At 35.9% G+C, this 27,754-nt stretch overlaps 1 protein-coding gene across 11 annotated transcripts in view; it reads left to right on the top strand.

The window, feature by feature from the left end:
* The window catches only part of CASK (calcium/calmodulin dependent serine protein kinase), a 185,411-nt gene that overhangs the window by 142,645 nt on the left and 15,012 nt on the right, over positions 1-27,754 (top strand). For 4 of the 11 annotated variants that reach the window (XM_077781672.1, XM_031507817.2, XM_031507837.2 and 1 more), the window contains 10 exons: positions 4,262-4,339; positions 5,651-5,731; positions 9,441-9,629; positions 10,132-10,210; positions 12,503-12,588; positions 13,620-13,688; positions 19,198-19,266; positions 20,645-20,680; positions 23,431-23,627; positions 24,823-24,938. In XM_077781672.1, the coding sequence (XP_077637798.1) occupies positions 4,262-4,339; positions 5,651-5,731; positions 9,441-9,629; positions 10,132-10,210; positions 12,503-12,588; positions 13,620-13,688; positions 19,198-19,266; positions 20,645-20,680; positions 23,431-23,627; positions 24,823-24,938 (1,000 nt within the window). The remainder of the gene's footprint in view (positions 1-4,261; positions 4,340-5,650; positions 5,732-9,440; positions 9,630-10,131; positions 10,211-12,502; positions 12,589-13,619; positions 13,689-19,197; positions 19,267-20,644; positions 20,681-23,430; positions 23,628-24,822; positions 24,939-27,754) is intronic. The other 7 variants (XM_031507871.2, XM_077781675.1, XM_031507858.2 and 4 more) reach the window with 3 other exon arrangements.

The following is a 27,754-nucleotide window of genomic DNA, read 5'->3' as shown; positions in this document are numbered from 1 at the left end:
AGTATTACTTATTAAGTCGGTCATGAATTTCTTTCAGTCTCTGAGCATATAAAATCTCTGGGGTGGATGGAGAACTAGGATAGGGAGCTGTGGGAGGTAACAAAGCCAGAACCCTCTTTGTTAGTAAATGCTGCTGTGTAAGGGGCAGCACCTCCAGATGAGAAATTTTTAGGTGGTCCAAAAACCTTAAAGTTGTGAAAAACAGCTCTTTAATATCACTGTGGTTAAGCTGTTCAGAAAGTCAAATATATAAGGACATACTGTGAAGATTAGTTTTAGATGTTTCAATGTGGGGGTTTAATGTTTGAGGTTGGCAGCCAAGTATCTGGTCTGAATTGCAACTGAATCCCCACAAAATCTGTATTTATATTGAACGAGCTTTGTGCTGTAGCAGTTCAGCAGCCCTTGTTTTAAGAAGTTTCTCATTTGCCTCCTAAAAGCTTTGAGGTTTGGGTCTATAAAATGCTTACTGATTTTACTGTGTGATCTGATCTTTATTCCATTCAAGATCAGACCCGGTGGTGAGGCTGCATTTCTGCTACTTGTGACATATCTAAATTTTTCACTGTGACATTGAATGGGGGTTGCATTGGGACAGTAGTCTGACTCCTCTTACAGGAAATGGTTAAAGAGTAATTCCTGCACATCTGAAAAACTAGTCAGAAAAGAAAAGTTTGTTGTTTTGTCTTGACTGCCTGATTTTTAGATTAGGCTTTGGGCTGTCTGCTTTAAATATCAGAAGAGACGAGCTGCCTTTGTACAGGCAGAGGACAAAAAGTCTTGACACTGCAAAAGTTTGGGTCAACTGATAGCAACTCAACTTGTGGGTATTCTCTTCATAGCTTTTGTGTTCTGGCATGCAAAATTTAAATCAAAACTTCTGGTTTTGATAAGCAGTACTATTCTGTTTATTAGCTATAATGTCCATGTATGTTTGTTATATCAAGTTTTGTTAATACATCTGTTGAGACTGTTAACTTGTCAAGAGCAAGCTCTCAGTTTCAATTTACTTTCTAGGAAATGCAGAATAACTGATGCTGAGGAGTGAGACTGATATACAAAGTATTTAAAAGTCTGGAAATGCTGAAAGTTACATATGCTGTGGCATTTTACTTTTTTCAATTATTATAAACTTTAAATTGATATGTTTATGCTTATTGCTGAGTGCAGTTGTTGGAGGTTGGGTTCCTGGGCTGAGTGGGCAGAGTTATTTGCTGGGAAATAAAGACTCCCAGCAGAAAGAAAGCCATGATTAGGGCATACATTTTGCCCTGCTGTGAGTCAATTGATATTGCATAGAAAAGCCTTCAGCAGAGGACAGTGAAGAATGAGCCAGTTCATTCTGCTCCACAAGAAACCACCTTTGGTATGATCCCTGCAGGACTTAGATTTGCAGGGCTGCTGAAAGGAGTCCTGTGAACAGGATGGGTTTCTCTGATTAAAATGTTGCAGCTAACTGCACAAAGTAATGTGTTCTCTACCACAGGGAGCATACAGAGCCTGGCTGCAAGTATAATTAACGTTCACTTTAATCTATGATGTGTGCAAACAGGTTTTGTTCAAAGTTTTCTTATACGCTTTATAAAACAGTCATGTAAAGGTGTGCTAGATTCTTACATCCAAGGGAGCAAATGTTTTTTTAATGTCTGAATGAAACCTCTACATTCAAATGCTTTCACAAATTAATTATGCAAGCTGTCAATTCCTTAATTCTAAATTGCTTTTGCTACAGCTAGTATTTCAGTGCAAAAATATTGAAAAGTGTTGAAAAACCAGTCTTTTTTCAAAGATTGCAAAGGAGGTGGGACTGCTTCACCAGTTCTCGTGCATTAATGTCCATTATAAGCTTTGCTCTTCTTGCCTCTTGTAAAAAAACTCCGTGACCTAACTTCAAAATGAAGAGATTTCAAAATGGAGAGTGAATCTCTCGTGCTAGTAAATCTACCAAATCCAAACCCGTTCTCTGGGTGAGGCCCTATTCTAGCTTCACGATGATTAGATCCCTTGTCTTGGGTAATATATTATCCTTAAACCTTAATGCAAATATGAAAGTTTTTCTTTTAAGTGCTGTCAGAATTCCTTCTAATAGTTTGGTTCCTTCAAAGCAAACCTCAATAAACAGAAATCCTAGAAGATGAAATTTAAGTGCCATGCCTCAGCGTGAAGGCATTGTGGAAAAATAAATGCACTCTTGTTTAGTCTGAACTTTGCCTTGATTTTTTTCCTAAACATTATTTGAGGAACTTTGCTCCCTAATTTTCTTTTTGCCTCCTTCATAATCTCAGAAGATAATTCTCCCATGTTAGTGGGGAAAATGTTTCTGTAAACTGCTGGTTGTTTTGGGTCACAGTAACGATGGAAATCTGCAACTTCAGCAACATAGCTTTTCAACCATTGCTAGAAATAACTAATAAAAATATTTTCAATGTAACTTTTCTGTAATTTCATTACTCTTAAGAAGGAAAAAGACATTCAGTAATACTCATGGTGGGTATCATGCATTTTCTGCTGTGCTTTGGTCAGTACAGTGGTCAGTGCAGTTTCTTAACAGGCATAGAATGGTGGTACGTTGTAATTTGCAGTTGCTGGAGTTTGGGTAGATTTTGTTAATTTATTTAAGAAAAGGTTAAACAAATAATTGTGTGCACAAATAAAATATCTCCTGAACTACAAGCTAGCAGAAAGTTTTTATCTCAAAGCTTTCAAGGCTGCTTAAACTGTGGAGTTTAGTGGTTTTGGCAGCAGAAGCTGAAGTTGTTGCATTGGAAGAAACTGATTTAGCTTGACTTTTCTGCTTTTCTTTCCCCAAGAGAGTGGTGTAACTGTCCTGCAGGGAATGTTTTTTAGAAGTGACACTGTTTGCTGGTTTTGTGCTTATTTATGTATGGATTTGAAATGTTGAACATGCTTGTTAAATTGTTAACCCAGGAAAGTGATGTTGGATTGCATTTATGGCAGTTTATTTATCTAAAACTGAGTGGTATTTCATGTTGTGTGAGAAAGAGAAGAGGGCAGTTCTGTGTCCTGGCAGGATTCCCTTTTTCAAACATCCAAGGCCATTCTAAGCCAAACAGTGGAGCTGTGAGCTTCCAGAGGAAGCTCCTGAGCACTCCTTGCTGAGCAGCCCAAATGGTGCTTTCTTGTCTCCTCATCCTTGGCAGTGTGAGGATTTGCTGAAGGTTTTAGAGTCACTCTTGTATTTTGAATGCTTTTCCAATATTTTGAATTTCAGTTAAATTTTGAGTGTTTCCAAAGTCGAGAGATTCCCCAACTTCCCTGGGCAACTTGTAGCAGTGTTTCACCGCCCTTGTTGTGATCAAAATTTCTCTAATTTTCTGAAAATGTAATTTGTGCTTTTTTTTCTGTCTTATATATCAAAGAAATAATCTAACATAATTTAAAAGTAATTAAAGGCATGGCCATCTTTATATCACTTGAAATGTAAGCCAAAAGGTTTTATTTGAAAATCCTGCTCATTACAGTACCTGTTTATTCTTAAGTATACATTTTTTCCTTTAAAGCAGGGACAGTCTGTTAAGTTTGTATGAAAAAGAGCCTGTAATGTCTTATCTCTAATTTGAAACTTGAAGAAGGATCTTTCTTCTGTTGTGCTTTGCATAGTTGAATGGTTTTTAAAAGGATTTCTAAAAATAATAATTAATACCAGTTTAAATACAATTACATGCTTCTGTATTACAGAAAATCCTAGTAAAATAAAGTTACCCTTTTTTGTGAGTACTCATTCTTGGAAGGTTTGTTTTCTGTTCTCAGAGTATTTGGCTTTTGTAATGTTCTATCTTCAAGAGCATTTTCCCATCTTCCAAGAATTATTTAAATTACTGTTCAGATGTTTGATGGCTTGATTTATTGAGAAAAGGGAGATATGCAGGTTAACTTGATTTTATGCCAGAATGTTTCGTTTGTAGCATTTATTCAAGATTCATGGGCTCACTTCTAGTAGAAGAATATAGTTTCTGTAAATCTGTGCCAAAAGCATGAGAGGTTTGCAGAAGACCTTAACCTCTTGAACTTTCCCATGTCATCCTATGAACTCTAAATCTATGGCACTGTTCAAATCAGGAAATGTTTAAAAATGAAAAGCCAAAACCCTGGGCTGCTAAATTTTGTATACAGAACATCTGTGGGTTCTGCAGTTTAGCAATCATCCTAACCCTGGTAACATAAGAAGGCTACTGTAAACACTCATTAATTTATATAAAGTAGCATATGATTTCAGTAGTTTGTTTTCTTGTTATTTCAGCTTTATGACAAAATAAACACAAAATCTTCACCACAAATCAGGAATCCTCCAAGTGATGCTGTACAGAGAGCCAAAGAGGTAATGGCTTTAAAGTATGCGTTTTTTGCTTTGAAAAGTTGATTGTACTTAAACTGTAACTTACTTTATTTTATTAAGTTGTGTATTCTGGCTCATTATCTGAATTATTTCTGGAATATTACCATTACTTACCCAAGTTATGTAACAAGTTGCATAAACTTGAAGAATTTCATTATCTGTGTAAGAAATATTAATATTACTCAGTTTAATAATTTAACCTTTTCTTCAACAATAGTGGTGTTAAAAGGAGCACTCCTGCTGGGTAATTGCAGTATCTTTCCTGTTCAGGTTATTTATCTGCACCAGAAATCTGATGTTTATAAAATTTAGTCACCAAAATAAATATTTTTAAATGTCAGCTTTTTAAATTGAAAAAAAAACCCAAGTTTATCGTAAATTGGTCTAAGAAGAGCAGACTTGGAAATGCAATGAAGGTGGCCCACTAAGACCAAAAATAGACACAGATGTTCTTAATTCTTGTACCTTGCAAATAGTATGCTATTTGCTTATTTATGGCAAGTAGTAAAAAACCCAAACCCATATTGTATTATGTATTATCAGTACAAATTTGTGCAGTTTTTAGGAGTTACGTCATAGGAAAATTGCTTATTGTGCTATTAAAGGAGGAAGACTTTAAAACTCTATGTAATAGCTAAAGTCACAGTAATAGATGCCTTCAGGTCCTATTCTGCAAAATTTGCTGTCAGTTAATCCTGGGGGTTGCTTCCAGAAGCAAAATGCTCTGCTTTCCTTGTCCAGCTAGCTGCATGTGAAAATTAAGGTGTAAGAATCAGGTTGCAGGCAAATGAGTTAAAGCTTCTTTGCTCCTCCTTCCCCAATGATAAAGTGGCTCAGATTTTGTAAAATCTGGAGCTTGAAGGTGGAGTAGCAGATGGCCCAGCTAGATTTGGTGTCTTTAAAAATAGATTTTATAAGTGGTTTTAATTATGCTTTTATACCAATTGTTTTAATAAATTGAGACCATGTGTGAAAGCAGCAACTCGTGGAAGTCTTGCATGTCACCTTCCATTCCTGTCCCCATGTATTTAGCTGTTGGGGAAATGCTGTCAATTGAAAAAAACAAAAATTCCTTCAAATTTCTGCTTTCATCTCTTTCAGAGAGAACATTGGAACAAGGTATTTTATTCTCTTGGGGCAGCTGGGTTGGGGCAGATTCTCTTAAAACCTTTCCTGTGTCAGGAGGTGTGTACAATCATTTGGGGATATTCTGACTTAGCAGTCAGGGGTCTAGTTTCTTCAATAGCTTTAAAAGAAAGTTACTATGGGACATTTCTCCTGCTTATTTTGCAGGTATTGGAAGAAATTTCATGTTACCCAGAGAACAATGATGCAAAGGAGCTAAAGCGTATTTTAACACAACCTCATTTCATGGTAAGCAGATCCTATTCTTGTTTGGGTTTTTTTTTCCTTTCCTTTTTTTTTTTTTTTTTTTACATATATTCTTTATGTTAGAAAACTTCAGTAAATTCTTAAAATCTGCAAAGGATGGAACTGCATCCAATACACCTGTTAATAAGTATTTCTAACCTGCTGCTCTGGCAAAAGAATTAGTACTGGTCCTCATTACTGTGCTGAAAACTGTCAGCAGTTTGGAGTAGTGTAATTATGAAGCAGTTTCACTGTGTTTTTGGAGGTCTATGTTGCACATGGAAAGAAGAATTAATCCTTTTGGATGTCCATAGAGCTGGGGTCCTCCTTTTTCTTTTTCCAGAGGTCTTCTTAGGATAAAGGTGTGTGTGAATTCATTGCAAAATAAGTGTTTATTTAATATTGCTTTACACAAATCAGTAGTTTGTACAGTCTGTTGAGTTTGTGTTGCATATCAACACTTACTGTGTCTGTTTCCCAAATCTGATTTGAAGGCAATAATTGTCCTAAATTCAGGGATGTTACTGCTTTGTAACTTGATTCAAGTTGCTGAAGTCTACTAATATGAAGGATTTATTTTGTTTATGCTGTAGGTGAAGTTCATAAATTGAGAAATAAACGTTTGCTTAAATTTGCTATACACTATTGTCAGCTTAAAATCAAGAATTTGACTTTATCTACTTAGCTTCATTTGGAATCTGACAGGTTCATTTTATTTACTTTTTTGTGTTTGTAATTACCCCACAGTATTGCTAAAACATGAAGTACTGTTGAGAAAGAGCATTTTTAAAGTATAAATTATTTTCAGAGTAGGCATCAATAAAAGTGATTGTGGTATATAGAATTTCACGTATCAAATCAAGTTACAGGAAAATTGAGTAGAAAATCCTCTTTTTTAGGTATCTTTGTTCCCCAATACACTCATAAATCTAAAACCATTTGTCAGAATTCTTTTGCTGCAAATCTACGAAAAGTATTTTTTCATAAGGAATAAGCTGCAATTCCATAACAAGTACTTTTGATGAGGAGCAATTTCAGCAAGTGAATCTGTGATATCCCAGGCTAAATTGCCAGTTGCTGAAGTCCCATTATCCCTTTTCCCCATCTTTCATCCTCTCCCTTTGTAGTTCTGGCATTCATCTAGAACTGCACTTTAATGATGCCCTGGGCTGAACTAGTAGAAAATTGCTCCAAAAAAAAAAAAAAAAAATCCCCAACTAAGCATTTAACAAGAAGAATTTAGGGTAACAGAGATGCTGCCAGAGCCAGAATGAGCAGGGGAACAGAAACAGTTTGTGTTAGGGAGGAATGTAAAGCAGCAATTAAACCTGCATAACTTGGTGTGGATCCACAGTCTCCAGATGTCAATGGGACAACTCCATCCTCTCCATCGTTCCCACTCCTGCTCCCAGGTGCACCTTTATGGGTTGCAGACTTAAATAAACTTAATCTTATATTTGTTGCATTCTCTTAAACTTCCCTTCAGAGCAAAAGTCTTTATATTTTAAAGGAAATTATTAGGAAACGGAATAATTGTATAAACCAATATTGTTAACCCACACTCTGTGTGTTTGCCAGGTGTTGTACAGAGCAATATTCTGGTTATTAATGCACATTAATTCAGTAATCAATATGGTGTAATAAGTAGGAGTGTGCATTAGCACCTATATGATAATGGACTATTTTAGTGGTTTTTTTTAATCTAATGTGTATCGCTAATTAGAAGAAAAAAGAGTATAATCTGTCTTGTTTACTTAACCACAGTGTTAGTGGGTTAAGCTGTGTTCAAGCCACAGAACCAAAGCAAATAAAGTGTGTTTGTAGCAGATTTTCAACCTGTTCTGTTGTTCTAATTATCTTTTGCCCTCTAATTTCTGTGCCTTATGGCTACAGAAATAAATCATCAATTTATTCTGTGTATGTTTAATGTTTTAATTTAAATAAATGTATGTAAATATTGCATGAAGGTCTTTCAGTAGATAATTAATTTAAGAATTCTAAAAGCATTGTCAAGTATCTCATTTGTTATGTATGTACACATTTCAAAGAGCTTTTATTCCAGTACATGACTTTCAGTAGTTTTTCAAATATGTCAGTTTCAGGTGTTAAAGATTCTATTATATAAGTTTAGTATGTTGTAACAATTGAAATATTTGCTAGGAGCCTTTTGCTTAATGGCATATTGAAGTTTCGTGTATCATCATATGCCTTCCTGTGCTGTTCTCTGCAGTGATCCTGCAGTACAGTAGAAAGCAGTTGTTCCCATTAAACTAATTTTTAACAGGATTATCATGTTCTGCAAAGGAAAAACAGGAAAAAAACACATTATGAAAATTAGCAATAAGGTCCAATAGGAATCTTTTTAATAAATGTTTTCAATATTAAATTGAGCTTGCTGTACTTTAATGTATTTCTGAAATAGTGTTCATTTTTGTGAACATATTCAGAAGTCATTTAGTATAATTACAGATCTTTAAAAATGCTGGAAGTGCCATATTTTAACCACCTACAAGGTGAATATTATGGCTAAAAATAATATAAATCAGTGAAAATATTTGATGTGATAAAAATTTAAGGACCTGGATTACATAAGAAATGTAATATTGACATATGGAAAGAGTAACAGATACAGGCAGGGGCACTGAAGCACCTTCATAGGTCCAACCATTAACCTACATTGGAGTACCCACACATAAATGGACACACAAATAAATCAAATTTTAATTAAATATTTTAAGTGGTTTAACTTACTTATATGGTCCAGGTCTCTAATATAAAATGTTGCTTCAGTAGAGCAGACTAATGCAGAGGAATTGTTGCAAGTTTGAGCTTAGGGGTTGACAAAATAAGATGAGAAACAGGAAATGCAGATAGATACACGTTAGTATTTAACTAAAAATAGTATATATGTAAGTGGGCTTGCAACACTGGGACAATGGGAAGGAATGTGGGCAAAGCTTTGTTAGTTTAGGGAATCTCGTTCCATCATTAAAGGGCTGACTTCCCAAATAGAGTTTCAAATTGATTAGAGAAATGAGAACAGAAAGTGTTTAAGAAATTATCTTTTATAACACAGTACAATTTAGAAGTGCTACTGAAGGATCTAATGAAAGCTAATGAAGCAGTATTTTAGCAATTTGCTGGTTTGCACTCTAAATGTTTGTCAAACATTTTGAACTCAGGCTGGTGGTGCTGGGACCAAGTTCTAGGGGAAGGGGAGAGTACAAAAGCAATTACAATAGTAAACAACAAAAAAACAGTATTTTCTCCTTCGAGCTGGTATTGATCCACCATCTGCCTTTATTAAAGTGAGATACCATGGAATCTGAGTAGCTTTCCATTTTACTAGAGTAATTATTACAGAATAGTTTGCACAGAAAGTTAGATTCCTGATTCTCTGTCTATGTACATGAAGATGGATTCACTCTGACACCCTGCAGGTGTTGAGAGGAAGGGAGGCAGCATCATTCTCATTGAAGTGCCTGCAGTAAATACCACATCAACTCAAGCAGGTTTTAGAGTCTCAGTGTGTAGGTGTTTGCAGTCTGAAAGTTTATCTTAGACTCCTTTAAGGGAAAAGTTCTTCAGTGGGAGATGGGGCACAAATATCTTGGATTTCCTTGAAAAGCTTCAAAAAAACCCTTATAAGGAACGAGCAAGGGACATCAGAGATGATGGAAATGTGACATTTTGTTGCTGTGCTGTCCTCCAGGCCTTACTTCAAACTCATGATGTAGTGGCACATGAAGTTTACAGTGACGAAGCGCTGAGGGTCACCCCTCCTCCCACCTCTCCCTACCTGAACGGGGATTCCCCGGAGAGCGCCAACGGCGACATGGACATGGAGAACGTAACGCGGGTCCGGCTGGTGCAGTTCCAGAAGAACACAGATGAGCCCATGGTATGGAGGGAAGCTCACTATTTCCCTCTGTGCTGGTAAAGACCAGTGTTGTAATGATTTTAGTGTCATTTTCCTCACTTTGAGTCAATTAACTGGAGTAGTTCAGCAGCTGCTGTAGATATTTGTCCTCCCTGAAATGCTTTGTGTGCACTCACACAGCTGATGTGCCCCTAGGGCTTTGTTTAGAAGCAACCTTGTAGTAGTTAGAGCAAATTAGTCCTTAAACCCAACTGGAGCCGTTGCACTTCGGTATAAAATCACATTTTTAACAAACCAGATCCTTGTATACTCATATGTTGAAGTATTGCATCCTCACTCATAAATAGTATCTGGTTTTACTGCTCATCTTGGAGTGACAAAGATTTTATTTTAATCTTGAAACTTATGCCCTACCCTCAAGTTTTCAAGAAATATGACTATTCTTAACCACTTAAGAATCACAGTGCTTAATATTTTATTTTAAAAGCATAAATTTTTTTTTTTTTTTTTTTTTTTTTCCTAGGGAATCACTTTAAAAATGAATGAGCTGAACCACTGCATTGTGGCAAGAATTATGCACGGAGGAATGATTCACCGGCAAGGTAATCGCATCTCATGAAGAGTTTTGTCTTAAAACATGGTTATTTTAGATCCTTTTCTACGAATTGTGTACATTCTCCTGATTGTGATTGTTGCTATTCCATAGCAGTGTATCTTTGTGCCTGCATGGACTCCTGCTAACTGCTTTAGTTACCTTCCAGCTGCAGATCTCTGCCAGTTTTGAGGTGTTGGCCCACTGTGTTTCATTTAGGTCTTAATTAGGATAATTACTGTCTTACTAGTGAGTATAGCTCATCAAGAGATGGAAGCACCAATAATTTCTGGAGCTGTACTTATTTAATCCTCTGTTTAAAAAAAAATCCTTACACAAGTAGTGGTACTTTCCCTTGCAAAAATGAAAGAGCTTTGTCCATACAGTTCTTGAGGACCTTTATATTTTTGGTGTTGAGAATCACAAAAATGGGGTTTGAAATAAAAATATTATTTGTGCCTAGATTCTAAATCTTTATTTTCAGTTTTCACTAACAAAACAAATCTTGCAAACGTGCTTTTTTTTCTCATCCCCAGTCTTCTTCTTTTTGTCATTTTGTGCTCAGATCAGATGCTCAGAAGTAACTGGATTTTGTCCTGCTTTAAACAAATTAACTTCCCTACTCGGTTGTTGGCTGCCAGTTTGGATTGTAGCCGTGAATTGGTTACTTTCATTTTTTTCAGACTGTTGTCTTTTTCTTGTGATGAAAACAAAAATTTTCTTAATTTTTCAGACCAGAGTTCTCTCTAGCCTTGTGTTCTATTTCAAAGGAAGCTAGGAACAGGCAATTGGGAAGACAAAACATATATTCACTTTGTCTGACTGATATGGTAAAATCTGTCAGGAAGCAGGAAAGACGAAAGTTTTATACAAGCAAAGATGGAATTCAGAGAGAATTCTATGTCTTTGGAGGACCTTCTGAACTGGAATTTATTTGGCTTCTAAAAGTGTTTTTAAGGGAGATTGCTCTAAGATTCACAGGAGCAAGGTTTTCTTCCAGCTGTGCTTATATAGTGGTGATGCTCTGCACAGTATTGCTTCATATGACTGTGTTCCATAATGGGGCTAATAAAACTTTTAAAACCTTGCTAAAACTGGGTAAAATATCCAGCTGTGCCCATTACAATTCTTCTTTTTAATTACACAATATCTTTTCTTTCTAAAGATCTGGGAAATTTAACTTATTCTCTGTGTGCTTTGTTTAGCTAAGGTAGTGCTTCTGCACTTGAAAATGAACTTTAGTGGCTCTGTAGTATTGTCATATATTTTTTTAATGCTTCTAATTTTCTTAGTGCTTTAGATACTTCTTAGCTCCACTGCTTCATTCAGCATACCTGTATTTAGAATATTTTTACTGAATAGAACACAAGTGTCATTTGGCAATGATCTCAAGCCCCATCTTTGAATCCTGTTTATAGGGCCTGTGCCTTGAATTGGTTTTGGGGAGTGTTAGGTCATTTTTCTCTGCTGTCTCTTTTTGCACTATGGAAAACTGGCAGGCAATATCAGCAGTGTCTGGATAATAAATCTGCTGTGAGGGTTACAGGAGCTGTATAATTTCAGGTCCAACAATATTAAACACAAACTCTGCAGTTCCCAGTCACAAGATTGTAGCTGCTGTGAAGCTGTCTCCTGTCTCTAGGCCTGTCTAGTCCTGGTGATTGAAATTGATCTTATTACAAAGGTGGCAGAGTTTAAATGGGAAGAAAGGCTTTTAAAGATTCCATCTACTCACACCTTCCAGAAAATTCAGTAAAAATGAAATGCCAGTATCATTAAAAATGGTCTGTTTGTTGTTGACATGTCTGCCAAATGTCCATTCTTTATTCCCAGTTTTTATGTATACTTCTCCTTACAGTCATGAACATAACAATATTCACTTCTGTCAGAGTGACAGAAATGGGAAATGGTGCAGAAAAGGGGATTTTATTTGATACAGGGATGTTACTGAATCTGATTCTCAGTCTAATATGTAATTCCATTACTTTTATGTTTTGAATAGTATCACAGAATTTTTATACTATTCCAGGCCATATGGTGGTTTTGATTCAATATTATTGTTTAGTAATAAAAACATGTTTTCCCTTTTCCTGAGAAGATGCCTGGACATCTCTTGTTATGTATTCACTGCACTCTGAAAGACAGATTTGTAACTCATACAAAGTCCTTTTCTGAATCTAGCAAAAAAATATTTTAATGTTGTTTTTTGTTTATGCCTTTGTATGAACACTAGTGCTGTGTTATAATTATTTCAATTTGTAAACCGTGTCCTGAGGTGATTGTGTGTTTGTTAACTCTGCAGGTACGCTACATGTAGGGGATGAAATCAGAGAAATAAACGGAATCAGTGTGGCAAATCAAACTGTAGAACAGCTACAAAAAATGCTTGTAAGTGCCTGAAGTCTTCTTCATATCCTCTATAAAAGTGCTTGTCTTATTTAATCAAAATTTTTGTGTAATTTTGTTCTAATTTCCCCTTTTTCTTGTGTTCTTGATAGATTACATGTCCATGCAACAAAAAGTTCTTTCAGTTTATAACAGTTGTACTCACAGTTACTGAAGTTACAAATCTAAAAAACATTACTTTGTCTTTTTCCAGGAAAACTCCACCTTTGACCTTGCTAGTAGATTTTGTTTGATATTTCCATAACACTTGTTAAGTTTCCTGTGTGCAGCACTAACCTTGACATCTTGGATGGTATCACTAATCCTAGACAAGCTTCAAGGGAAATAGAATTATTTTGGGGTCACAGTAAGCCAGCCAAAGAGAGAAAGGGGAGAAACTCTGAGATCTCTTGAAGTGATCTGCTCACATTTCTACCTAGATCGAGTCCTGCAGTTATCAGCTATGTGGAATTCATAAGTATTCAGATTGCCTTTTAAGAAAATATGTTGTCACATTCTGCTGCTATTCTGGAGTTACTACTTGTATAAGAATATTTATAACAATAGTAAATGCAAAGCGGCAGACCCCATGTTCTGTTTTGATGAAAGATTGTTTTTGAAATTCCTACCTTCAGGACAGTAAAATGCAGCTTTTTCAGAAACTGAATACAGTTTTGCTATTTAATATGTATGATGAAAGGGAAGAAAATGCTACTTTGGCAGAAAAGACTGTAGATGACAAGAATATAGCTACAAAGAAAAGGTTGACATGGAAGAAACCTATGCATTTCTGAATCTCTCACATAAAAATACAATTCTGGATTTTAGGCATTCAAAACCTGCTCAGGTGAACAAACTGGTAATGCATGTTCATCCTTGAGATTAATGAGGACAATTTGAATGTTTGTTCATAGGTATATGACAACATAGCATTTGAGCTTTTCATGCTTGAACTATGATGTTCCCCTTTCTCGCATTAACAATTTGGAGATTTTCTGTTCAGTGTTAGTCTCAAAATGCTTCTTTTTTCACAGAGGGAAATGCGTGGAAGTATTACCTTCAAGATTGTGCCAAGTTATCGCACGCAGTCTTCATCCTGTGAGGTAATGAATTTAATGAGCCATCCCCTTTCTTCCTCAGTCCTGTAACTAACTGCCTGCTGATGGCTGAATGTTCCTGCTTTCTGGGAAATTGTTTCTGCCTGTCCTGTTAGATCGCACACCAATTTTACAACAAAGATAACGGAACATGAGTAGGTCTCACCTACCTACTCAGCCCTGCCTTCATATTCATCTCATCAGCACCTTAACTAACTCTTTACAGCCTATTAAAGGAGAAAAAAAATAGGAAAGGGGATCCTCAACTTATGCATTTAAGAAGCCCCTTTAAATATGACCATTAAAGCTCATACTTCAGTAAGCCTATTAAAGTTCCTAGGCTGAGGAGTGATCCTCCTCTTTTTTAGGCTTTAAACATTATATTGCTGCTTTGGGCTGTTAAGGGTTAATTGAAAAACCCATTTCTGTATAACCCTGTTGAGGTAAATTTGTGATGGTCGTGTGTAACAGTTACATGTGGCTTAATATTATGTTTCCATGAAAAAATGGTCGTTGTCACTACAGAAGAAAAACAGATTTTGAGTTGTTGCTGAACTAGAAACTTGGTATTACAGCTTTTGCACAGCAGCGTTTAATTCCCTTCTGCTCACAAAGTTACATTCCAGATTGCAACTGAAGGGAATTAAATTGTCTGGAATGGCTACCTGAGAGCCCCTGTCCAGTGTGAGCACACAGGTGGCATTTGCAGCGTGTGGATGGTGCCAATCTCTCCGAGCCACGCTGAACTGCGCAAGCAGCTCCCGAATTAGAGCTCCCCAGTGAAATCACAGCCCCTGCTGAAGTCAAGCACCTTATCTTAATTAGATCTGTGATTTCACCCTAATTGTTCCTATGGCTCAGCAGATGCTAGAATACACAGAAACTGCTATTGTGGTTGTCAGAGCAATCTGTTTTGCAAGGGGAAAAATTACTGCTTTTTGGTTGCCTTCGGCACCTCTAGTAGAATTCAACAAAAACTAAAATGTTTTAGAGGTAGAAGGTTTGACAGATTTTCATCCATGAGGCAAATTTCCTTAAAATAAATATGAAACCAAAATTTTTTCTTGAAAGGCAAAGGCTGTTAAAAAAATTGCAGGATGCTGACAAATTAATGTATTGACTTCTGTGCTGCAAAGAGGAGTAATAATAAAAGATACCTCACTTCCCAGTATTGAAATATAGAAACTGGTGAAACTGCTGACTTGCTGGGAAGATTACTATTTGGAAAAACTCAGCATACAACTTTAAATTAATAGTTTTAGTTGTCATTTTAGTACTAGCAGGTAATCTCTTTTCTTTAGCTTTCTGTCCTTAGGCTTTTCATGACTATTTCACAGAAGAATGGAAAATAGACTCCTGCATTCCTTTGGAAAAAAGTGGCTAAACTAGAAATGTGTGATCAAAGAGAAAAAGAAACCCTGTCTAATTATCCCATTTTGTAGCATTTAGCATTCATTAAGTCAGAGATGGATGAGTCCTTTTCACCTGCTCGGCCACATTAAGGCTTTGGCTTGATTTTCATCAGTTACAGGTGTACACAAAAGCCCCAGTGTTCTTAAATCATCCTTTTAAAGCATCACTAATCTTTTGGTACACAGAGAATTTTTTTCACAGAATTTTTCAGGAAGGTGATTCAGAAAATTAATTAAATCCTTAACCATTGATAAAAGGCTAAAAATCAATGTTGACTGATATTACTAACAGAGAACTTTTGCTTCTCGTGCCCTCCAGCAGGATAAATAGAGAGATATTGGGTCTTCACTAGTATAATCTTCCTAGTTAAATTATTTTTTGGCAACATATCAGTCCTTGTTTGGTTTCCCCCCTCCTTCAGTCATGGGCTGGTGCTCATGTACTGTAGTTTTTTGAGAAGAGGAATATAAAACAGAATTGAGGACTGGAGGCTTTGAGGCTCCTACCAAGATCACATAATTGGATTGCAAAACATCTTGTTAATCTTGAATAAGAAAAAAATGCATATTAGTAGAATCAGAGATGATGTGCCTTTTATTTACCACCTTAGGCCTTCACAAAGGTGAGGGGGCACAGAATGTTTCTTTTTTAATAACTGGGATGCGAATTTCACTTGCCATATTTGTCTTCTATTATAGTCATTTAATATAAGTGCTATTTTCTACATATTGAGCCATTTCTGCATATATATAGGGAAGTCTTCTTCCTACACTATGTAATTTAGGGTCACTAGGAAGTTTGCAAAATCTCAGCTGAATAATTTCAGGTTTTTTAGGCATTTGTAGCTTTTCCTGCACCCATGCCTTCCATTCAGTTACCAGACCTTCTATTTCATGGAGCAGACCTTGCTTGAAGACATAATACTTTTGAATTCCCTCGTGTAAAAATTGGATCAGCTGATCTGGTGTGAGGTAACCTGTTTAGTCACTGGCATGGCAAATGACCTGAGTTAACACACGTATTTAGATAACAGGGGGCCAGGGTGTTGTTCTCTTCATCAGATACCAGAAAAATTGCAGATTTACATAAACATGAACTTAAGTAACTATTGCAACACATCCTTCTTATGGCTGATGGCTGTGGACACCATCTGTGTGTTTCAGTTTTATCCCAGTGAGTAAGCATTTTGCTCTGGCTACATTTACATTCTTTTCTTTGTACTGACACAACACCCAAAGTAACTTTTTATAGTGTCAGATACGTGAGAATGGTAAGAGAAGTACTTTTTTTTCCTCTTCTTTTTTCTTTAAACAAAAAAAAAAATCCTTATAAACATTCTTTATGTTTCATATTGCCTTTGTGAAACTCTTTTAAGTTTTTTCATTAAGAAGAAAAGCCTTTATGTATATGAGATTTTAGAAGCCTGGTGGTAATCACCATGGATTTTTTCCTTTATCTTCCATAGTTTCCATTAGTGCTTAAACATCAGGAGCTTTTATTGTTTTAAATTGTTTTTAAATTTGTATTAAAAATAACGACAGACATGTTCCTTGAGCAAGACAGAAATATTAAAGTATTGTCAGAATTTTGGAAAAGTCTGTCTGGTTTAGTTGGAGGTTTTGGTTTTGTTGGTTTTCTTGTTTGAGTTTCTTTTCTTATATCTGGTAACAATGTCGATCCACCCGTTTTTGTCAGTATCTAATCTGATTAGTTCATATTTATTAGATATAATTTAGTTCTTCTGAATAGGTTTGCATCTCAAATATATTAGTTTAGCATTCATAGATCACACCTAAAAATAGGGAATCAACAGGAAGCTGGGTTTGCCATCATTTGGAAATAATTGTGATTGTTTCCTCTGAGGCTCCATGGTTCTTCAGCTGAAGAGTGATGACCCCAAAGGTTTCTGGTTTTTTTGTCTTGGGTCTGGAGAAGGATGGGAAGTCCAGACAGTCAAGTTTACTAAAATATGGTTATAATAACCTTTCTACATTACTCAGAATCATTGGATCCTCCAAGTGTTTTTCTGCCCCTATTCCCAGGAAAAGGAGGGCTTGTACTGATTTACTGGAAAAACAAACTCATAACCAAAACTGAATTTTTCCAGGCCAGTCCTAAGCAGCCCTGTTATTCTGCAAGGATTTCTGTGCTCATTGATTTGTCTCATTAGATTGTTCGTAATACAGTTTTTTTCCTCCTAACTTTTGAGTCTGGTATTTTTTGAAAGACTTGTCCCTAGAAAATTAAGAATCTAAATGCCTTTGAAATTCTGACAGAACAGCCTAATTATGTAAAAGTCATACATAAAAAAATGTCTCTTGCCTAACTTGTGAGATTATTTCTGACAGTACTGAAATCACCAATAGCACTGAAAATATATATTTTCCTCAATGTGTTATGATGAACATTTGCTTTGAATAATATGCTGTCTTGTATTGGGAATTATTGGAGGAATACAAATCAAAACATTCTCAAAACAAGAAAATTTCCTTCAAAGGCAGAATCATTCAAGACAGTCCAGAAATAGTGGCATTCTCTAAATTTGTTTTTTTCCAAATGATTTCGGTGCTTGCATCAGTTTCCAAAGCTTTTCCTTGCTCCCTTGCTAAACCATCACTGACAACAGATCATAACAAACCATATTTAAAAAAAAAAAGTTAAAATTTATTTTTCACCTCTTGAAAGTGAGAAAATAGCAGGGACAGAATTGCAGAGCAAGCATAAAATCTCTTTATAAAGCAAGGAAGAACTTGATCTTTTGAAAAAAGTTCTTCTGGTTACAATTTGATAAAGGTGATGCTGATGATCCATACACAAAAGGGGAAAAGAAAAGAATACTCATTCCTTTAGGGTTTTGGGGTTTTTTTAATTTTTAAAATATTTTTTTCATTAATGAATGGTTTATTTGCTCTCATTTGAATATTTTAAATTTGTGCTGGAGTGATTTTGTAATTCGAGTTAGAGCTGATTTCCCCCAGTCTGTTACACATTGCAAATACTTGTGGAAGACAAGTTTGGTTCTTATGTATGTGGCATTAATCCCTGATAAGTGTTGCAAGAACAGTTTAGCTCCAGGTTTTTCATTATTCACAAAAGGGACTTGTATTGATAAAATATAACAGGGTTAACTTTGCTCAGAAAGCTGTTTTAGCCCTTTTTCTCTGCTGTCCTTGATGTTATAGAAAATGACCAGATATTCCTAAGATGACCTTTGACATGGAATATTATATTCCAGAATTCCTGTGGGTTAAAAGGATTTTTTTTTTTTTTTTTTTTTTTACAATGTGTGAGTGGATTATTTTATTTTCAGAAGAGATGGCTCAATTATCTGACCTGGCAAAATTAAGCATTATGCAGTCAAAATGGCATGTGAAAAAGATTGCTCTGAAAAACCCAACGGAATTCCTGTTCTCCTTCCTGTAGAATTTCCCAGTGTGCTCCCTGTGTCTGCTGTCTCTGCACTGAAGTGTAGGGCCACACTGGTAGTCTGGGTCAAGGGAATTGGCTTTTTTTAAGTGCTGTATTTTGGCAAGGTTTGATACTTTGAAGCCCATAAGAATGTTGGAGGAAAACCCTCATTTGTGCTGTAAAATGAATGAGAAGGGAAGAGGGAGAATCCAGCTTTCTCCTCAGGTCCCAGCCTCAGTGTGTGTGAGGCACTGCAGGGAGATTCATCTTGCTCAGTAGAGACTGACAACCACCACAAAGATGAAAAAATACTCAAAAACATCTTTAAAACAGGATATGGGCCTCATTCTATTCCAAGTACTGTTCAGAGTATAATTTCAGGTGCTTTAACCAAGACTGGTGTATGATGAGGGCTGGTAGCATTGTCAGCCACGTAAGATCTCTGAAGTCCCAGTTATTAAAAAGCTGAAGGCAACATAAAAATAATTATTACCTCAGATAAATCAAAATGTCAAACCTGGATCCCAAGCTGTGGAAAAGCTTTTCAGCTTTATAGAGTTTGTAGTGTGGAAGCTTTCACAAATGAAGCAGCTAAGCAAATGGTTATAAGGCTGTGGATGTAACTGTTCTTTGAAATATTTCTGTGTTCCTGTGATAGTGTTGTGTTGTTAATGAACCTTGTGTCTTATTTCAGAGAGATTCCCCCTCTACATCCAGACAGTCCCCCGCTAATGGTCATAGCAGCACTAACAATTCTGTTTCGGTAAGATTTCCAGTTCCACACAGAGAAAGTGTGAAAGTTTTGTTGGTGCTCATCTGCCATTACTGTTATACTTATCGTGTGGTCAGTGGAAAATATTGTCCTGCTGAGAGAACCCAGGTTATTGCATATGTAACTCCCCATTTTTTTCTTTTTTTTTTTTTTTTAAGGGCTTTTTCCAACGTGTTCTTCTCATTAAAAGCCATACAGTGAATTAAATGTTAATAACTGTACTGTGACACTTCAGTCATCCTTAAATCATTGTCAGCACTTTCCTCAAAACTGAGCATAGGTTTAAAGTGGAAGTTTTTATTTCCATCCTGAACTTCAGAAGCAGAGTTTGAAGGAAGAGAGTAACTGTGCAGTTGGTATCCCAAGACATTTTATAGATTCTTTTTTTTTTTTAAGTTTTGTGTTTGAGAGCCCTCTGGAACGTGTACTGGTTTCCGCTATCTGAGTTAAGGAATTGGTGTGCTCTCTGCTGTCGTGGTACGTGCACATACTGTGTGAAACATGAGCCTTGCCTGGATATGGAAAGCAAAAGGAAGTGGCTTTAAACTGCACTACAAACCAAGCTATTACCATCACATCTTTAACACAAAGTACTTCTGTTTTGTATGTATTCAGGTAGAAAGGTGCTGTCGATCTCCTGTTCTTCCTAAAATACATTGGTGTTAAAATTCGTGTTGTTTATCATTCGTTGTTGTTTGGACCAATGTAGTAACTACACACAAGTTTCTTCAGTGAGTGCTGTCAATAACATGAGTTCATGGGACTAGCTAAAAACAAACAAAAAAAAACCCCAAAACCAACTATTTCTTTAACTATTGATAAAAATTGCAACTTAGACATTATTTGCCACAAGATAAACTGCTTATTAATTAGTAGAATGAAAAATAATTGTGTGAATGAAAAATTTAGGATTTTTTGTGAATTAAATTAAATTTATAACAAGAAAGTAGTTAGAATCCTAATTCTCAGCACAACTGATCACATTATGCATTTTTAACCATAGGTTTTTTAACATTTATAATAGCCTCTCTCTTTTAAAAGCAAAACTTTATACTTAAATGGAAAAGGCATTCACATAAAGAGCCTCTTTCACTTGGTGGTGCTTTTGTGTTGAAGATGCTGAATTATTTATTAAAAAGCACATTCTCTATCTGCTTAAACTTTTTACCTGCTTTCTTCAGCTTGCTGCTAAACAGCCTGGGTTTGATTTTTCTTTAAGAAAAAAGTTATTTCTAAACATGGGTCAATGCTATATACTTTTGTCTAACTTACCATTTTACTGTAATGTAGTATGAATCACTAACAGTGTTTATGTACCCTTAAAAAGTAAAATGAAAATTTCTTCTCCTGGGTTGACTTTATTCTGCAGGACTTGCCATCGACAACACAACCAAAAGGACGACAGGTGAATAGATATCCTCCATGGGAATTTTTGTAAACTTAGCTGCTAGCAAACATCCCTGCTTACCTGTTCCCCACTCATATTCTGTATGTGCTGGACTAAAACATTTAAGCTTGAAAAATTTGTTCCATTTTTTTCATTTTTCTTTTAACTCATTTGTTTGTATCTAATTCAAAAATAGCTTTTTTTTTTTTCATGTGTCCACATGTGTGAGAGTTACAAATTCACTGAGAATTTAATTGGAGATGTTCATTTAGTTCAGAATGCATTAATAGACTTCCTGTTGTGCAGTGACCTGTTCAGGTTTTAATCTTAGAGGAAAACTCAAATTTCTGTTTTAGCTGGAATGGAGACAAGTAGGGCAGGTGTCTAAAACTCTAAAATATTTTGCTGACAACGATCGTAAAGCTTGAGTTTATCTAAAACTAGTTATTAACATTAAAAAATATTTACAAAGAAAAACATTAAGGATAGTTTCTGTTAAGGCTTGATAAATCTGAAGATGGTCTCTTAAAATTTCAGTCCTTAGTCCCATTTTCAATAACCTCCATTAACTTTGTTTCTGTGACCTGGTGGTTCTGCAAATCAGCACAAACCAAAGATCTTCCCTCTCCAGAAAATTCCAAGAAAGCATGTGGGGCTTCTCAGAGGATTCCCTATCTTTCTTTTTGCAATTTTAAGATTTTTTTGTTCTTTTTCTGCAGCCTCCAAGTGAGCACATACCATCAACTGATTTGTGATTCATCTCCAGTTACTGCTTCAGTTATTCATAGTCTTTCCAGAATCTACCTCTGAATTTTTAACTGTGTACTTAGCCTCCTTCTCTGCCAGGAATTTTCATAATAGCTCTTGCAATTCCATTCAAGAAGTCAATCAGCAACATGAACTCTTGTCTTTGAGAATCTTTTTATACTGATGCCTGGCTGAGTTGGCTTTAACTTCTGTTACAAGAATGGTTTTGCTCTTACTTCACTTCCCATTTTTAAAGCTATGATTCTTTCAGTTTTCCATTATCTTCTGAAGCTGCCTGAATGTAAACCTGGAGAGGCTCCATGAAACACCTTCCAGACATTTATATTAGGTTTTCATTTGGTCCTCATGGGGTTTTTTCCCCAGAAGAAGAAACTGTTCAAGGCAATATCGAAATAATGGTGTTTCTCTTACACCATTTATAATTACCTGATTTTTTTCCATTGAACCAGCATATTTTTCTTGTCATCCTTGAAAACAGTAAGGGCTTGACTAATAGATATATTTTTATGTGTCAGGAAGTCTGTAATGTTCCATGAGCTGCCAGTATATGGTGGATAATGGCTCAAACTGAAGCAGGGACTTGAAAAGTAGGGAAGTTTCTAGATAGTAAAAATACTGCTGATGTTTTTAGACCTGTGTGAATAAGCTTCAGGCAAAATAAGGAATTGGCTCAATATTGATTACTTCATGAAAAACAAATTACTAAGTAAACATAATTGGTTTCAAAATATCCTATTTCTCAAGTAATTAAAATAAGTTGGGTTGCTTTTTAAAATTCAATGCACAGCAGAACAAAGGTCAGATTTAATCTATTAAAATTTGAGTTCTGTAGTGGTCTTATCATCTGATGCTCTCACTACAAACCAATAAAAATACATCAGATACAAGAGAAAAGTGATTAGCCATTTTAAGTTAATTTATTTGTATGTCGAGGTGCAGATTGGATTGCTTTTTTAAGTGCCATGAATAGTGCTAACACTGCATAGTTGCAGCTATTACTGGAGCAGAATTTGAGCAGAGCTGAAGTGATTGTTACAGTTTCTAAGAAGGATATTAGTTTGCAGTGTAATTGTTGGGGATTTTTAAATCTAGTCCATTTTTAGTAAGAAAATCAGCAGTATGTATACAAGGCTGGCTGAGATGCTGCAGGGTGATGTTTGACATTCATGAACTGTAGAAATTATCCATCTAGGGCATGGCACTTCATGTTGATTTTAAGATTCTTGGGTGCATCAGGGTTCCAATTAGCAACCAAAACTGGGTATCACTTCTATTTTTATTTTCTAGGGTTGAGACCTCAGTAGCACACAAGGAAAGTATTGGTATAATATTTTAAATTGTGAAGTCAGTCTGGATTCTTTCTGTTCATGTTCTTTAGAGAATAACATGTTCAAATCATGAGTTTTATTTACATAGGAGTAGACTTCTACTGAAAAACCCATATAGAGAATTTCCACATTCCTCTTGAGTAACTCTGTGATAAGTCCAATACAGAACTTCCTAAAAAAGATTTTTTTTAATGTCTTTAATCTTTAAAATTCTCATTCTAAAGACCACAAATTAAGCCAAAGTCCTTTATAGTGTCCAGTAAAATTTCCTGTCAAAGAAAGTTTTAAAACATACCATGGGACTTCAGTTGGAAAATACATTATAGATTGAGTTGTAAGGTGCTGGCTTGTGTTCTGGAATGATTTGTGATAGTTAATAACTCTTTGAGGGACTCCATGAGCTTATTACATTTTTGCTGTTCAGGTTCTATAGAATGTAGAAAACATGAGCTTTTGAAATAGCATCATATGTCTCCATCATTTGCTGGAGGGGGCATTTTCATTTTCAGCTATCACTTATGCTTTGGCACCTTCCTTTTTTGTTTCTTTCTTTGCTTGTTGCAACCAATACGTGTAGCTGCATTCACAGATCAGATTTTCACCTGTTACTCTGAATGCCATGAATAGCAGTGATGATACTGCAGTGTCTCTTATAAACTCTTTTTTTTCTAGATCTATGTAAGAGCACAATTTGAATATGATCCAGCAAAGGATGACCTCATTCCTTGCAAAGAAGCTGGCATCAGATTCCGAGTTGGTGATATTATCCAAATCATTAGCAAAGATGATCATAACTGGTGGCAGGGTAAACTTGAGAACTCAAAAAATGGTACTGCAGGTCTTATTCCTTCTCCTGAACTTCAGGAATGGTATGACTTACGTTTTCTAAAAAAATTAACTTAGTTTTGATTTTATTTCTGTCTTTCCTACTTTTCATTGTTGTATATCTAACCTTCGAATTTTTTTTTTTTTTCCTAAGTCTGTATATTGATTCCATTTTTGTGGTTTGATTTTTTTTTTCTCATGTATGCATAGCAGTAAGGGTTACATGCAATTTCACATGTGATTATATAAAAAATAATTCCTGTGTTAATGAACATTGTGTTTTCTGGTATACTGTAGGAACGTAGGATTGCAGATGGCTACATGCAAATTGGTTATATAAGAGGGTCAAATTAATTTCTCTTTCAGCTTCTAATAAAGGGTTTCATTAGTACTGTTTACATGCAAGTGCTGCAGGAATAGGGTTTTAGGAACTTTTCAAGCAACAAGGTCATTGAGGGAGTTTTAGAGTTTTCTTTCCTTATCATTTTTCATATGAATGTCAAAAAGCAGAATAAAATCACAGTGACTATGGCAGGTTCAGTGAAGAGCAGTGGCCCTGAGCAATGAAGAGCCTTTAAACAGCCTCTTGCAGGAGCTGTTCAGAAAGCATTTTAAATGTATCAGCACAAATTCTAGCAAGTGAGTCCTGGGCCTTGGAAGATCTAGCCCAAACCACTTCATACAGGATTTGCTGTGTAAAAGAGCTGGAGTTGTGCACTGCTCCTGTGCCTCCTGGGCTGGGTAGGGGAGATTTTGCCAGGAGACAAAGGCAGACAAGACTTTAGTTCCACCTCCTGAGCTCTGTGCAAGCCCTGATGTAAGGGAGCACAGGTGCACATTGCAGCAGGGTCCTTGCAGTGCTGCACCCTAGAGATCAACTTCCAAAGAGTCCCCCAGCACAGCACCACTTGCTCTGGAGTGATTTAGACCATGGTGGTCTTTCCAGACCATGTGCTCTTCCATTCTGATCTGCTGCAGAGTGGTCTGGATTCATTCCAGCAGCTGCCCTTCCTCCCATGTTCACTTCATTTATGAGCTTCCATCACCTACCTCTAAGAAAATATTCTTACATCAAAATACCCCTGTATATCTGTTCTTTGAAGTCATTAAAAAAATGTTTTTAAAAGTTTTACTGTACTTGTTTTCTATAAAAAAGTCATGCTTTTCTAATTCATTCTGTGCAGCTTTTTAAAGATCCTTGATTGCAACAGAAAATGTTTTTTCTCCTCCTTATGTCAGGCGAGTTGCTTGTATTGCCATGGAGAAGACCAAACAGGAGCAACAGGCCAGCTGTACTTGGTTTGGAAAGAAAAAAAAGCAGTACAAAGACAAATATTTGGCAAAGCACAATGCAGGTATGAACAAAAAATGCAGGTATCTGTAACAGGTTACATTTTTTTCAGTTTAAGCCTTGCCATAAATTGTTCAGCTGGTGCTATTGTATAAACCTAATGAGTTAATTAGGAAAATATAAGTAAAATTCTAATTACACCAACATTATTCTGCTTGTTCTTTGCTATTTAAGCATGGAGATTAGTCAGTGAGAGGCAAGCTGCCAGAAAAGCAGTGCATCATAGTATATCCTGATAGAGGCTTAGGTTGTTTGGGGGTTTATGTTTAAAGCAGCATTAGAAACAAACAGGATATGATTTTTGCAACATATATAACTGTACTGTGCTCTACAAAAGACTATTCTGTGGCATCCTTGTTAATATGTATTTATAGTTACGGATTACATATGTGAAAACACCATGAAAGAGCATTTTTGTTGAAGTGCTACAGCTGGAAGTGGAATAAGAGCCATTGCATAGTCAGTGTGCTATTTACAGTTACCAAATAGAACCATCTGTGGAGGTTTATCCTCCTTGCACTGATTTCTGCCTGAATCCTGAGTTTGGGGCTTCTCTTTTAGACTGCTGAAAAAATGAATTGTTTTAGAAAATTGTAGAAGTGTAGAGTAAGAGATCCTTATCAAGCAAAATTCATTCGTTTTAGTAGTAAAGAAGACAGACCCCGTCATTTATGAGCTGAATTTGCTTCTTTTCTTCTTTTAATATAAAATACTTCATGTGCTGAAACTGCTTTTCAATGCTTTTTTGTTGCTCCTGCTTTGATAGCACATTCTGTGATGCTTATGTTGTTGTGGTCTCCTGAGAGACTTGCAGAGATTTTTATTAGAATCAGAATAGATACCTGTCCAAGCAGTGTAATGCAAGTATTCTATATTACATTAATTTCTGGGGGATTTTTTCAGTTGCATTCTTGAACACAGTAATTAAACATTATAAATCCATGTTTTCATGTATTTCTCTTTACCTGCACAATGTGTGCAGTATCAGAGCTCATAATGTGTCACTATTACAAAATATGTGTTTCCTTAAAAGTAATTTGGTAGTAAATTCTAAGAAAGCCTAAGTTCTAAGACAGTAATTGTTGTTTATACTCTTTAAATTCACTGTTGCATTTAAGATGTTTACAGGTGAATATAAAACTATTTGTTACCCTGAAAGCTCTCAAAAGCAGAGACTGCAAGCTTTAAGTAGGTTCCTTCCTTTTGCTGCTGTAACACCCTGCTTGTTCTAATGTTTCCCCCTTACAGTAGCACTCAACCACATTTTAATAATTATAACAAAATCTGTTGAGAGTAAACTGGATTTTATGAGCCAACGCCTTTCACAATACTGATATTAATTGCTCCCAGCACACATTCCCACAGCCTTGCTCATCCCTTCCCTTATGGCCATGCTGTGAGCTGGATTAAGAACAACTCAAAAAAACATGGATTTTTTTTCTTTAGGGCAGATGCATTTCTTAATGCATCTCTCAGTGCAAATACAGAACTAAAAATGTCCATGTGAGTAAGCAGGGCCTGCTACAAGGGAGTGAGCTAAAGGAGGGACAGCCAGGCAAGGAGGAGGAGCTGGCAGTACTGTGGGAGCAGAGCTAGCTCAAAGATTTTCTGTCATTTAAATTCCTGAAAGGAATGTAAATTTTGCAGTATTGATATCGTGGGACATTTCAGAGTAAGTTGATGGCACTTGGATTCACACAGTTCACCTGCCTTCACCAGCAGTGTTAAATCTTTATTTGCTTTGTATCAGAGCAGGTGTTTGCCAAGAATTAGATATACCAACATTAAAAATTATTATAATGACCATAAAAGAAACTGTTCCCTTCAGAATATAGCTTCCCCTTTCCCCTAAGTCAAAAAGTTAATGTAAGCACAATTTGAAATCAGATTTCTTGTAGAAATGTTATTGATCTTAGTGTCCCTGAGGTACTGAAGGTAATGCCAGTAATATTCCAGGGAATGACACCAAATATAGGATATTCAGTATATGAATATTCTGCGTTGCTTTAATGCTGATGTGAGTTCAGGTTTAACTGAGGTGGCACTGAATTCACATTCTCTGAAGTGCTCTGTCACATCCAGGGTTGCTGGTCAGAAATATGGCAACACTGGCCCTTGCAACCTTTCAGTGCTCCTGTTTCATAGTAAAAACCAGATCTTTTCTTCTGCTGGATGCAAAACAAGTATAATCATGGTCAAAATGTTGCTCTTAAAGGAAATTAGAATTTATTTCTCTTATGTCCTAGTATAAAATAAAATAAATTGATCAGCAGTGTGTGATCTGTTTGGACTGGTGTGTTATTTTTCACTTAGGGGTGAGACTGAACTGGGGTGCTGAGAAATGACCCAGTAAAATAATTCATAGTCAACTCAGATTTGTGTGGCCAGCTGATGATTTGAGAGCTGGTGTGGTATATTGGGATATTACTGGAAGTAGAAATGAGATTATTCTGCAAATCAGATGTAGTTTGTGAAGTAAACAGGAGATTATTTCAGTTACTTTTTATAAGTAGAAGCAAATACATTCTTCTTTGCAAGAAAAATGTAATCCTCTTGTTCTTTCCTCCATGCTTCATATTAGAGTATTAGGCAATTTCATGATCATGTGTTTTATCAGTATAAAGTCAGTTTTAAACCAAATACCACAGAAAAAATGAAATATCTTTTCCATTATTAGATTCACTGACATTTTTATAAATGCTCTAGAGATATGCTGCAGTGATATCCAGATACATTTTTCATTTATTTTGCTGAAAAGTTATTGCAGGGCTTCAGAAAAGAGCAGAACATACCAGAACTATGCTCCATATTATGCATAAT

The sequence above is a fragment of the Lonchura striata genome, chromosome 2 (assembly GCF_046129695.1).
Source record: "Lonchura striata isolate bLonStr1 chromosome 2, bLonStr1.mat, whole genome shotgun sequence".
Classification (NCBI taxonomy): Eukaryota; Metazoa; Chordata; class Aves; order Passeriformes; family Estrildidae; genus Lonchura; species Lonchura striata.
The sequence above is the reverse complement of the archived record's forward strand: the minus strand, read 5'-3'. Positions and strand labels throughout refer to the sequence as shown.